This window comes from Eurosta solidaginis, chromosome 2, assembly GCF_040869045.1.
Source record: "Eurosta solidaginis isolate ZX-2024a chromosome 2, ASM4086904v1, whole genome shotgun sequence".
NCBI lineage: Eukaryota > Metazoa > Arthropoda > Insecta > Diptera > Tephritidae > Eurosta > Eurosta solidaginis.
Window position 1 is genome coordinate 191298159 of NC_090320.1, and position 14483 is coordinate 191312641.

The 14483-nt window shown below is 39.4% G+C and overlaps 1 protein-coding gene across 8 annotated transcripts in view; it reads left to right on the forward strand.

The window, feature by feature from the left end:
* The window catches only part of LOC137240422 (zwei Ig domain protein zig-8-like), a 467000-nt gene that overhangs the window by 318913 nt on the left and 133604 nt on the right, over nucleotides 1-14483 (forward strand). For all 8 annotated transcript variants that reach the window (XM_067766657.1, XM_067766664.1, XM_067766658.1 and 5 more), the window contains one exon: nucleotides 5553-5926. In XM_067766657.1, the coding sequence (XP_067622758.1) occupies nucleotides 5553-5926 (374 nt within the window). The remainder of the gene's footprint in view (nucleotides 1-5552; nucleotides 5927-14483) is intronic.

Genomic DNA, 14483 nt, shown 5'->3' on the forward strand with positions numbered 1-14483 from the left:
TATGTATTTTATTCCAGTCTCAGTCCCAGTCCCACTCCGAGTCCCTACGAAATGGTTATATATATCTTTATGTTTGAACGACATGCTTGTGAAAATGTTTGCGCTCAGACAAGGGTACCTACATAGTAATCATGGAAGAACCTAAAACTTCCTGTCACAATATGGTTATCACACAACATAACCATATGAGAACTGGAGTAAACTCTTCATTTGCTTATATGTGTTCATTTTGGGCATTGAATGAGGCATAGCTTATCTTCCAATTTGGGATGTGCCACTTTTAGTTTCTACTACAAATTAATTACCAACATATTTGATGCCGATTCCGAAAGGCATCAGCCTGGCAGATATATTTTTGCTGAGTAGCTCTTCATGAGAAAAATATACTCTGAGCGTATGTCATACCCATTCTTTGAGTCGATTCCATCTGGAAAACTTTTTTCAAAAGAATTTTTGATGTCACGTCTACCGGGACTTCAACCAGAACCCTTTGGTATAGTACACCAGCATACTATTTCCAAACTACTACGGCGGTCTGGACAGTTTTAGACAAGACACCAATTTTTGCAAAAATGACACACCCTAATGTGCATGTTCAAATTGCTGCAATAATAAAAGCAACATATGCATTCCATCCAATCAACAGCGAAGGAAACTCTTTCACTTTCATGCGCTGAATCGAAGGAGCAGACTTTCGCTTTTCACACAAAAAAATGGTTGTGCGTAACGAGGACAATAACTAAAACGAAAAACGTCAGCTGACAGATGATGAAGTCGCATAAACAAGCAAAAATAACGAAAAATAAAAATTTCCCATACGCATTTGGTAGTAGTAATGCCATAGACGGATGTAGCAATAAAAGAGGTAACAAAGTTGCAAATCTCAAATAGTAGGCAAGTGGAGAAATGAAAAAGAAAAGTAAGCCAATTTAAAAAAAACGACACTTCAACAAAAACTGTAATTTGCAGTTAAAAAATGTTACTTCGTTTTTGCCGATTTGGCAATTTCGATCAATTTTATAGCGATGTTTTCCTTTATAGTCTTTTAAAGAAACGCAATTATTGCATTTTGAGTTTACTTGAACTAACGAAATGTTTGTGATAGATTTTCATGGCCTCGCTAAAAATTTTGCTGCGAAATCGACAATATTGAAGATGATAAATCTGGTCCTCTGATAGCTGCAATTTTAATTTCACAGCTTCAAATCGTTTCACAGTATCGCATAGGAGTAATGTACTGCTAACTTTTGGCGAGGGGTGAAGGGAAAAGAGTAGGTTTGCTTTATTAATCACTGTGATTAATTCGAAACCCGAAAGTGTATCAAGCGGGATAGTGGGTGGAACATTATCAACATCGCTGAGTGCTTCAATGCCGCCTCCATTTAAGAAGACCTAGAATACTTCCCTTTAGAATCTGAGCACTTTCAGAACATTGGTTACCAGATTGCCTTTTCGTTCTTACAGAAATTTGACCCGTGTTTGAAACCTTCCGTGCTTGAAAATTTGTCTATACTCTGTGCCGTATTTTTCGATCGGGTGACAAACATGTAGCTTTATGGATCTTTAAATGTTTAAACTTTGACGTGTATATGAAAATGTTTAGCGAAGTCGGTCGTCCGCACTCCATTCATTATTATTGGAAATTGCTTTGTAAATTTATTTTTATGAACAATATAAATTTTTCTATTGCCAAATACAGGGGAAAGTGCGATAGATGCTGCAAATCTCGAATTTGTATGTGTGTTTTATATGTGTATTTTCATATTTTATAGAGGAAGCGGGCGTGGTAATCAACCGATTTTGTTATTATAATCGAGGGCAATCCAATTTTGAAAACAAAAGATGGTTGTAAATAATAACACAACATGTTCAACCGTTTTTGAAGTCGATGCTTTTTTCAAGATAGGCAATTACAGTTTTTAAGGCAATCTTGTGCAGTTGGTCATGTAAAATTTTAGCAGTGTAGCCTTGTAAATGATGGCAGTATCCCATAAAAACATTAATGATCACAGAATTGTGTTTCTTTTTGAAACATATATCGTCGCCCACTAACCAAATTGCAACGTGCAATTTTTTCGATTTTGCGTTATAGGCCTCGTTATATTACCCTTTATATTCTCTAGGTTCTACTTAAATCTAGAGCTTCCTACGCACATGAAATCCCCTATAATTTGCAGTGCCATTTTCATGAATGTACAATTCAGTCACACAAAGTTGAGCCAGAAAAATGAATGTAGCACATTCATGTTTCTGGCTGGCAAGAATGTAATGATTTTTCTGTTTGTATGACACATTCGTTGATATGGCTAAAGGATTTTTGAAAAAAGTAAGAACAGCACACATTCGTACGTTCGAATGTTCCGGTATACGTGCCTGAATATTGGGCACCAACTCGTAACTCACCAAAACTTTTCGGGGTTCACATACAATTGTATGACGATTTTTTTATTTATAACTAGCAGACCCGGCAGACGTTCTACCCTAAATTTGGTTTATCTGCATACAATTTAATAAGCTTCTTCCGTCTAACTCTGCCCTCGCCCCTCTACACTTTTTCATAATCCTCCCTCCGTATTTTTCGCTTCATCTATCTCCATCTTCGTCTCATTCTATCTCTTTCTCAGTCTCCTTCTCCTTCTCCTTTTCTCTTCTCTCAAGTTTTTCTCATTCTTCTTCATATCTTATTGCCAGTACCAGAGGGTGGTATGTATTTTGGTTAAGTCCCATTCCGAGTCTCAGTCCCAGTCCCACTCCGAATCTCAGTGTCAGTCTCAGTCCCAGTTCTAGTCCGTCTGTGGTGTACTTCCCGGAAAAAAGTATCGTAAATACTAATATAGGCAAATTTATTTACCAAATTTCAGACAAATCGAATAGGACGTATGTAAATAGGTATTATAATTCTTGTCTTTATTTCGGCTTCGCATGCATATTTATCACTTTTGCCAGGTTGATGAGACTAAATCGAATATCACAATGAAAATTACTTTAAAGCTCTCAGCAACGCTTTCATTTGATATCCATAATGTACATACATTCTAGGGGTATCCGGGTCCATGTTTTGGCCTATATCTCCAGACCCTACTCACCCAGCGGTGTAAAACTTACTATGTACTAAAGCATACAGCAACAGCTTCAATTTGATACCCATAATGTAAAAACACTATCTAGGCATTCACGGGCCCACGTTTTGCCCTATATCTCGAGACCCTAGTCACCAAGGGGTATGAAAATTACCCTCTACTAAAGCACTCATCAACAGCTTTCATTTGTTATCCATATTCTATAAACACATTCTAAGGGTACCCGGGTCCACATTATGGCGTATATCTCGAGACCCTAGTCACCCAGGGGTATGAAAATTACCCTCTACTAAAGCACTCATCAACAGCTTTCATTTGTTATCCATATTCTATAAACACATTCTAAGGGTACCCGGGTCTATATTTTGGCGTATATCTCGAGACCCTAGTCATCCAGGGGTAGAAAAATTACCCTCTACTAAAAACACATTCCACGGGTACTCGGATCCACGTTTTGTCCTATATCTCGAGACCCTAGTAACACAGGGTTATGGAAATTACCCTCTACTAAAGGACTCATCAACAGCTTTCATTTCATATCCATATCCTATAAACACATTCTATGGGTACTCGGGTCCACGTTTTGGCCTATATCTCGAGACCCTGTGCGTCGATCATGAATTTTCTCGCGGAGCCCGAGATCTTTCCAACGAATGCAAAACCGTGGAAATCGGTTCATGCGTTCTGGAGTTATAGCGTCAGGAAGGAAAACCCGACTTATTTATATATTATAGATTATTTTACTCAGGGATCTACAAAACTACCCATGCGATATATATGCTAGTTGAGATACACAATAGATGAGCTGTATTATGAAGGTATTCTTCATAAAAAATTATACCGATGAAGAATTTTTAATAGCTAAATATCCGAAAAAAAGATAGTTGTTTAATTGAAGAAAAACCGATTTAGTCGAAGCCGTTGCCTCTTCTCGAATCAAAACAAAAATACTTGAAATAATTGTGTAAAAAACTGGTTATATCAAAAGAATACCATTCTTTTTATAAAAATCTTGAGGGCAACGCTTTACCCAAACCCAATATTTCAGAAGATTCTGAATCTGATGAGAATAAGAGCTAGTTCTAAGTTTGCAATAATATCTTAAATAAAAACACATTAGTGTATATGAAATTGAATTGAATGTGTAACTTTTTTCATTTACATTCATTCTTTCTATAAGTCAAAGCCGCGGATGTTTTCCCAAGTACTGTGATGCTCCGAATCCCAATCTGCCAACAGAATTGGCCTAGCACGCCTTGGCTTGGCCCTAACATTATTTAAAAATCAATCTGCAGTGATTTTTTACGTGTTTTGAGGTTAAGGCCATACCATGACCACTTGGGCCAATTCTTATAGCGTATTTGGATTCAGCGCATCAAAATGTATAGAAAACATGAGTCGCGTTACCTGATCCAACTACTTTTAATTTTCTTGTATAGCTGTGTTAACAAAAAATTAGATCAGTTTTTAAAATTTATGTTGTGCCAGAAAAATGAATGTGCTAAATCTCGGAAAATAGAAATGATGCGAGCAGAGCGATTATCTCAGTTGAAAGAGTGAATAGTGTGAATATAATATATAGGTACACTTTTACATTAGAAACTAATTCTTCTAATTTTGAGGGAGCAATAAACTTTGAAACTCGATTTCCCAACATTTTCATTTTGGCACATTCATGCTCCTGGTAAGCGGGGGACGATATGTAATACTCTTATATTGCTACAAAAGGCTAAGCACATTCCCAAACATCAGAGTGCCGATATATTGCTGTTTAAACGTTATTGTTTTTGTAATCAATAATCGAATGTACCTAAATTTAATTGTTTTCTTGTCACACTTATTTGATGCCGTTACAATCACAAACATTTTATAGGCTGTCTTGTTTTGATTTCGAATTCAAAACACATTGCGAGCATTTTCTATTAGCAATATAGCAGTATTGCATATATGTTTTGAAACAATATTTATTTTTTACAGTAGTGTGTCGAATTTCATTACAATACATTTCTTTAAATGACAGTTAGTGTAAAAAAAAAAAAAACAACCTTTGGACAAATAGGCTGACGAATAATATACCTATGAATGGATGAGCAATGATAACATAAACTTTTTTCGGTTAAGACTATCGATTTTTCTGGTTGACTTAAGTAGGATATAAAACAAATCGCTAGGCGCTACCACCGATTAAGTCGAGAGTGACTACCGAAATTTGAGATGTATCAAAAAATGTCGCTTTCATCTGCTTTTGTATGCAAGTGATTGTCCAAATTATACGAATTTTTTAAATTCGATCGGAAAATTGTTAAAGTCTATGCATGAAAGGTATAAGGCCTTTGGCATAGCCGAACAAATGGTAGATAAAATGTATGATCGCATTTATTTATTTGAACGCTAAAATGCTTCAAATTATAAAAATGTACTAAAATAATTGTGCCTTCAATAACTTTTCAATATCTTCTCTTTCCATTCCAGCTTCTCTTCATACGTCAACAATGGAATTAACTTCCACTGGCACCAATTATCAGTTGCCTCACAATAATTATATTTACGCTAACCGTGATTTTGCTCCAATCAAGGCTGACAATCGAAGTTACCGAAGCACTCATCAATACCAACAACAACAGCTACGAACAAATTATTATCAAAAACAGCAATTAAACAATATTAACACGCTGGGCTTGGGTGGTCCATACGTGGAAACAACTTCCTTTGGGCAAGGTGAACAATTAGATGAGACTACGTATCTACCGCCAACTTTTGATATTGGTATGCCACGAAATATAACAGCGCGTTCAGGCCAAACCGCTACGATCAATTGTCGAGTGGATAATTTAAGCGATAAATCGGTGAGTTTGTGTAGAAGATACATAATAGTTTAAACTAAGATATATACAGTGACAGACAGTAGTCTACATACACACCATATTATTGTTGTTTAGAAAAGACAAAAACATTTCCGAAAAATGTGTGCAAGCAGTTTCCTTTTACTCCCTGACAGATGAATGCCCAACATCAGAGGGTGTAGTACCTCCCACACAAATTTTTCTTTCCATATAGCATATATCCTGAACCGATAAAGTTACATTACTCAAACTTGGTATAGCTGCCAACACTTCCAAAGCCAAAGTTTTCACGAAAAGTGGAGAATATTGGAAAAAGGAGCGTGGCATTCTCCATAAAATAAAGAAATGCAAGGCGTGATAGCCTGCGAAGAGATTTTAGGCCGAGATTCTCTTCCAATATACGTCGTGCCCTTTTTTAATTTTTCCGGGACATACATGTTATATGCCGACTCTGAACGGAATCGGCAGATGAATTTTCACTGGGAAGATTTTCAGGACAGAAATACACTCGGAGTGTTTGTCAAATCACTGCCGCTGGGCGACCCCGCTTAGAAAAACTTGTTTCTGATTGAAAAAACTTTTTTAAAAATTTTCGACCACACCACGGCGGCCTCTATACAAACTCAAATTTACTTATTATACATATTCAGTTATATTACTGTAATTTGGTTTCGATGCCTATAATGATAATTTCAAACTTTTAACGAAAAGTGGTAAACCTAGAAAAAGGGAGCGTTCACACGCAAATGTCTAATACGGTATATCTCTATCTAGCTATCTGTTTATCTAGCTATATATAACTTTTACACTTTTTTAAAGCGCTATTGCGACAATAGCAGCAGGCGTAACTAAGCAATTTTGGTTATATTGATGCTAATTATGGCAAGAGTAGAAAATTCAATAAGTGTAGAGAGATTGAGAAGGAATTAAAATTGTACTGAGAAAATTCAAAAAGAAAATTTATTGTTTTATTATTTCGGATGAATGTTTGTTCATGTCCTTGGAAACGAGCCCAGTGGATAACTGCATATTGGCCTACATGTTAGAGATGAAGAGGCTGCTTAAACAACTTGAGATGTATCAATTCAATCAACGCTTACTGAGGATATGGAACGAAATTCCTGACCAAGGATGCGCATTGCCAACGCAGACTTCTAGAAGGATAAGCAAAGCTCAATGGGGGGGGGGGGGGGGGGGGGGGGGGGGGCAGTTTTAAACTAATAATTAAAAATGAAACTTAAATAGAAAAAATATCAGTTTCTAAAAATTAATAAGAAACTTACATAATTTTAATAAACTTTTTACAGATATTTTAGCCACTCTGTAAACATGCCACACGAAAATTGTTCAGCTTCAAATAGAAAATAATAGAATATATATAAGGGAAATGGGCTTTGACCCATATAAAATAAAAAAGAAGTTTGGATGTCCCATGTCTAGAAATCTCTTTGCAAGCTTAAGCTAGTATATCTCTTATCTTGGTCGAATTTTCGACCCTGGGTGACGTTAGTAAGCTATAAGTCTTTCAATCCAGCGGAAATATGGGGTGTATGTAGACTTTTCTCACTTCATATACACACTAGAGGTTGGACTCTTAGGTTATTCTATTAACTAAACTCTTCGAGGCGGCCACCGTGGTGTGATGGTAGCGTGCTCCGCCTATCACACCGTATGCCCTGGGTTCAACTCCCGGACAAAGCAACATCAAAATTTTAGAAATAAGATTTTTCAATTAGAAGAAAATTTTTCTAAGCGGGGTCGCCCCTCGGCAGTGTTTGGCAAGCACTCCGGGTGTATTTCTGCCATGAAAAGCTCTCAGTGAAAACTCATCTGCTTTGCAGATGCCGTTCGGAGTCGGCATAAAACATGTAGGTCCCGTCCGGCCAATTTGTAGCGAAAATCAAGAGGAGCACGACGCAAATTGGAAGAGAAGCTCGGCCTTAGATCTCTTCGGAGGTTATCGCGCCTTACATTTATTTTATTTTTATTTATAAACTCTTCGAATATGACGTTTTAATGCTGAAATGCAATCTTTTAAGGCAGTTCACCCTTAGAAATCATAAAAAGGTTCTTAAAGCAAAAATGTCAACTCCCGAAAGCAATAAGATTTTGTAATCCAGTAGAGTTTAGAAGGTTTTTATGTAGTTTGGTTAACTGAAGGCGATATTAATATTTCTTCGTCTTGGTTATCGATTTTTATAAATGTCGGTTAGACTGGGTTGGTCCCCATACAAAAAAAAAAAAAAAAAAAAAAAGTGAAAGCTAATAATGTCCGCCCCTAAATTTGAAGATTATGTTGAGAGGGTTTCGGAATTTTTTTTTTTTTTGATCCTTCGAAATAAAGCAGAAAAGGTTTTTTCGTTGTAACTTGGTTATTTGATGTCCGATTTTTTGATATGTCATTATTTTGGCCTAGAGGAGCTTCACATTTCCGTTTAATGTCCTTTTAAGCTATGAAGTCGTTTTCACATGATTAGGTCAGCTAACAAACAATAAATACATAAAACGGAAATGTGAAGCTTCTCAAGGCCAATAATAATGACATATCTATTTTAAAAATGGGACGTCCAATACCCAAGTACCCAAGAAAAACCTTTTTGGCTGTATTTCGAAGGATCACAAAAATTGAAAAAAAATTTTTCCGAAACCCTCTCAACATAATCTTCAAATTTATGGGCGGACATTAGCAACTTTTTTTTCGACCCAGTCTAATGTCGGTCTTATGCATATCAGGGGCGCATTTAAACTTTCAAATACTCTGTGGCGACATTTTTCTCTTAAAAATAACATAAGCTATATTAGGCAAAATTGGTATATATTTCAAAAATTTTGCGATCTTGAGATCCGTTTTTCGCGATAGAATAAAGTAAAATGGAGGAATGAAAGGAAAAGGTGCAAAAGGCACGCGAGCACAGGAATATCGACGCGCGCACACCTCGCGCCTTACATTTGTTTTTTTATTTTTATCCACTTGTGTTTTGGAACACTCATTCATCTCATTTTTATGCCTAGCTGTACTTGTATACAGGGTATTATAACTTTGATTGGATAACGGTTGGTCGTACATGTATAAAGGAATCGAGATAGGCATAGACTTCCATATATCAAAATCATCAGTATCGAAAAATTTGATTGAGCTTTTCCGTTCATCTGTCTGTCCGTTAACACGATAACTTGAGTAAATATAGAGATATCTTCACAAAGCTTATCTGGACCCAGAATAGATTGGTATTGAAAATGAGAGAAATCGGATGATAACCACGCCAACTTTTTATATATATAACATTTTGGAAAACACAAAAAACCTGGTTATTTAGTAAATAATACACTTAGAATGTTGAAATTTGACATGTGGACTGATATTGAGACTCTTGATAAAAAATTTTTAAATGGGCGTGGAACCGCCCACTTGTGATAAAATCAATTTTACAAATATTATTAATCATAAATCAAAAATCGTTAAACTTATCGTAACACAATTCGGCATAGAGGTTGCCTTTACTATAAGGAATGCTTTGAAGAAAAATCAACGAAATCGGTTAAGGAGCACGCCCACTTTTAAATAAAAGATTTTAAAAAAAAAACCTTTATATCTATGGTATTTCATTTCCCAAGTGGATTTATAACAATAAGTAGGAAAAACTTGAAATCTAAAAAATGGGCGTGGCACCGCCCCTTTTATGACTAAGCAATTTTCTATGTTTCGTGAGCCATAACTCGAAAAAAAAATTAGTCCAGAATAGAACCATATGTATATGTATTATTGCGCAGCCTTGTAACATTATTAAGCACATAAAACAAACAACAACAGCATATAAAGTGTGCAGCTGGGTATGTAATGTTCGGTTTCACCAGAACTTAGACTTCCTTACTTGTTAAGTCTATCTCATTTCGATGTGGTAACAAAATTGTTTATGAAGGAAGACTGATTATCATTCGAATTTTAATGTACATCTGTATTTCATTCCTATTTATGCTCGCTCTTAATTAGAATCAGAGAAAAATATTGACTTTTAGTTTTCTTTGAAACCATTGTTTGCAAGCTTTGATAATTTCAACTATTCTGTGCAACTGCGAAACTTGGAAGATGGGTTGACCTTATGACGCAGAATAGAAAACTAGTAAACTTTTGGACAATGGGGGTGGCACCGCCCACTTTTAAAAGAAGGTAATTTAAAAGTTGTAAGTTGAAATTTGCGACCACCGTGGTGTGATGGTAGCGTGATCCGCCTACCACACCGTATGCCCTGGGTTCAACCCCGGGCAAAGCAACACCAAAATTTTAGAAATAAGATTTTTCAATTAGAAGAAAATTTTTCTAAGCGGAGTCGCCCCTCGGCAGTGTTTGGCAAGCGCTCTCAGTGAAAACTCATCTGCCTTGCAGATGCCGTTCGGAGTCGGCATAAAACATGTAGGTCCCGTCCCGCCAATTTGTAGGGAAAATCAAGAGGAGCACGACGCAAATTGGAAGAGAAGCTCGGCCTTAGATCTCTTCGGAGGTTATTGCGCCTTACATTTATTTATTTATTTAAGTTGAAATTTGGCAGTCGTTGAGGCTATCATGATAAAATTTAGCAGAATCGTTACTTCTATTACTATATGTGTTCTTGATAAAAATTAGAAAAATTGGATGATGAACACGCCAACTTTAACCAAAAAAGTTGTTAAGTTAAATTTTAACAAAAAAATTAATATCTTTACAGTATATAAGGAAATTATGTCAACATTTAACTCCAGGAATGATATGGTGCCACAAAATAAAAAAATAAAAGAAAATTTCAAAATGGGCGTGGCTGCGCCCTTTTTCATTTAATTTGTCTAGAATACTTTTAATGCCGTAAGTCGAACAAAAATTTACCAATCCTTGTGAAATTTGGTAACGGCACAGCTTCTATGACGGTAACTGTTTTCTCCGAAAATGGGTGAAATCGGTTGAAGTCACGCCCAGTTTTTATACAGAGTCGGCCCTCTGTCCTTCCGCTCGGCAACTTGAGCAAAAATCAATATATCTTTACTAAACTTAGTTCACGTATTTATCTGAACTCACTTTATCTTGGTAGGCCGAAATCCGACTATGACCACGCCCACTTTTTCGATATCGAAAAATTCGAAAAATGAAAAAAATTTCATAATTCTATACCAAATGCGAAAAGAAGGGATGAAACATGGTAATTGGATTGGTTTTTTGACGCAAAATATAACCTTAGAATTTTGTAAAATGGGCGTGAAACCGTATTAAGTAGAAGAAAATGAAAAAGTTCTGCAGGGCGAAATCAAAAGCCCTTGGAATCATGGCAGGAATATTGTTCGTGGTATTACATATATAAATAAATTAGCGGTACCCGACAGATGATGTTCTGGGTCACCCTGGTCCACATGGTGGTGGATATCTCGAAAACGCTTTCACATATACAACTCCCTTTTAAAACCCTCTTTAGTACCTTCAATTTGATACCCATATCATACGAAAACATTCTAGAGTCACCCCTGGTCCTCCTTTATGGCGATATCCCGAAATGGCGTCCACCTATAGAACTAAGGCCCACTCCCTTCCAAAATACACTTTAATACCTTCCATTTGATACCCATGTCATAAAAACACATTCCAGGGTTACCCTAGGTTCATTTTCCTATATGGTGATTTTCCCTTATTTTGTTTGCAAAGCTCTCAGCTGAGTGTGTAATGTTCGGTTAGATCCGAACTTAGCCTTCCTTACTTGTTTTCCATATTTCCTTTTATTGAAATATGCAAATTTATCATTTAATTCTTGAAACCATTAACGTTTTTTCTTGTATTATCGTTTGCCAACTTATTTTGACTGTTGGCATGTCTTGATGGTTTTTTGTAGTGAAAATTGATTTATTGTGCTTGTTGCAATTTTGCGTTCTCCTACGCTGGTGTAAACGAAACTAGTTTTAATGACGTATTGGATTGCTTACAATTCATTTGCGGCAACGTTCACAAACTAAACATTTCTATGGCATTTCAGAATAAACTGTACTGGCAATAAGTTCAAATTGTGGAACTGTGCTATTTACACATACATACACATCTGTATACTTAGAGTCGGAAACTATAATTCTAAGTGCTAATTGTAACCATTGTTCTAGATTGTTTATTATTTGGAGTTTATTCATTTTTATTTCAAGCTATAAAAAAATGTAAATAGCAACTCAACAGCAACCATCAGAGGTCGGATTCGTATTCAAGTGCATATTTTTGTTTGAGATCGTAGAAACCACAGACCAACCTACAAATTCGTTATGAGTCAGAAGGATAAATATATCCCTGATATATTTTTGCGGCCAACTAGGTGACATTTTTTTCCTCGTATTGCATTATCATTGGGTTCTGAAGTATTTTCTTAGTTTTAAGAATCTAGCTTATGAGGTGGGTTTTGTCTAAGGCTGGGGTAACGCTCAGTCAATCCAGAGTCAAGTAAAGGTCCCACAAACCCCTACTGAATAAATATACGATATTTATGTGTTACGAACACACGCACACACTGCTGGAGATATTAGGCGGGCAGCAGCTTTCCGTCGCAAGATGGCGAGGGGGCTGAGCGGCGGCTAACGGTCGTTGGAGTAGAGGAGGTTCGATAGGGCGGTTAAACGGTCGGGTAACGGACGGACTGGTACGGCGGTACGGAAGCAGCGGCGGGACGGATGCAGCGGCTTAACGGCGGTAGGGTGGCGAACGGCCAACGGTCGTCGTAGCAGCGGTAGGACGGATGCAGCGGCTTAACGGTGGTAGGATGGCAAGCGGCCAACGGTCGTCGTAGCGGCGGCGTGACGGATGCAGCAGCTTAACGGCGGTAGGATGGCGAACGGCCAACGGTCGTCTTAGCAGCGGCGGGACGGATGCAGCGGCTTAACGGCGGTAGGGTGGCGAACGGCCAACGGTCGTCGTAGCAGCGGCGGAACGGATGCATCGGCTTAACGGCGGTAGGATGGCAGACGGCCAACGGTCGTTGTAGCAGCGGCGTGACGGATGCAACGGCGGTGAGCTACGGAGTTCGTACCAGGGCCGGGGAGATAGGATGGCGACGGGGTTTACCTGGACAGTAGCTGCGTGTTCCGGGCGGGATAGGAGGGGCGTACCAGCGGGCTTGTGTTGGTCGGTCGGCTTCGGCAGGTTCGGGATGCTCGAACGTGTTCGGCAGGCTAGGTAATCGGCGCGGTCAGTCACCTGCGGGAGAAACTGCGAGGACTCGGTTAGTGCTGGTTTCACCGCTGGACACCCCCGCCTCCCTACTTGCACGCTAATAGAAGGTGCGTAAGGGGCGGGGCTGTACCAGCCGAGACACCGTGGGTCGATCCGTGCGCGGAGGGGAAGTGCACCTTAACGGCACAGCGATAGCCCCTGTGCGCACGCATCGGCTCACGGCTGAAACCAGAGTTTTGGAGAGGGGTCGTGCGGTCGTTCTGGCAGCGGGTCATTGCTTACCAGACAAGGGTGACGGAGGAAAAAGTAGCCCGAAGACACCACTCTCGTCGTCCTGGTGCAGCAAGGGTTGACTCACGCCACGGCCGCACCCTCTTCTCCCTAGCTAACTAGTGGGAGTGGTCCCACCGCTACGGCCAGCCTATTAAACCAGAGCTGGGGGACGGGTGCTTTGGGTCATTGAGGCAGCGGGCCGCTCAACACCAGGGTGGGCGACGGAGGGAAAAGTAGTCCGAAGACACCGCTCTCGTCGTCCAGCACTGGTGGAGGGTGACTCGCGCCATGACGGCGCCCCTGCCATGCAACCTGAGCTGAGGGGGGAAGAGGGCATGTGGTCATTGAGGCAGCGGGCCGCTCAAGCACCAGGGTGGGCGACGGAGGGAAAAATAGTCCGAAGACACCGCTCTCGTCGTCCAGCCCTGTTGGAGGGTGACCCGCGCCATGACGGCGCCCCTGCCACGCAACCCGAGCTGAGGGGAAAGGGGGTATGAGGTCATTGAGGCAGCGGGCCGCTCAAGCACCAAGGTGGGCGACGGAGGGAAAAATAGTCCGAAGACATCGCTCTCGTCGTCCAGCCCTGGTGGAGGGTGACCCGCGCCATGACAGCGCCCCTTCCACTCAGCTGGCTAGACGGAGTGGTTATTTTGTCTTTAACAAGACAACCACTCCCGCTGGCTCACCTGCGTGGACTGAATTGCAAAAATACAAATTCGATGTTTATATGGGTGGTGCCGCAAACTGGTTGAGAAGTCAACGCACCGTTATTGTGCTTTTCATTCGTTTGCTATCAGTGGTTGTTGACTATGCTATAAAAGAATAAGTACAAGTGGTTTTTGGCTATGCTATAGAAACTGGTTGAGAAGTCAACGCACCATTATTGCGCTTTTTCATTGGTTTGCTATTAGTGGTTGTTGACTATGCTATACAAGCATAAGTACAAGGAGGTTCAGGTTTAAGTGAATAAGGAAATACAGGGGGTGGTTACGTTATTGTAACGCTACGTTACAGTCCCCCTCCCACTTCGGTTGACGGAAAGCTGCGGTCGGGAGAGATGGATCACCAGGCATGGCCTAGGTATTGTGCCGGTGTGCGTGTGGGCGAAGCACTTTATTTAAA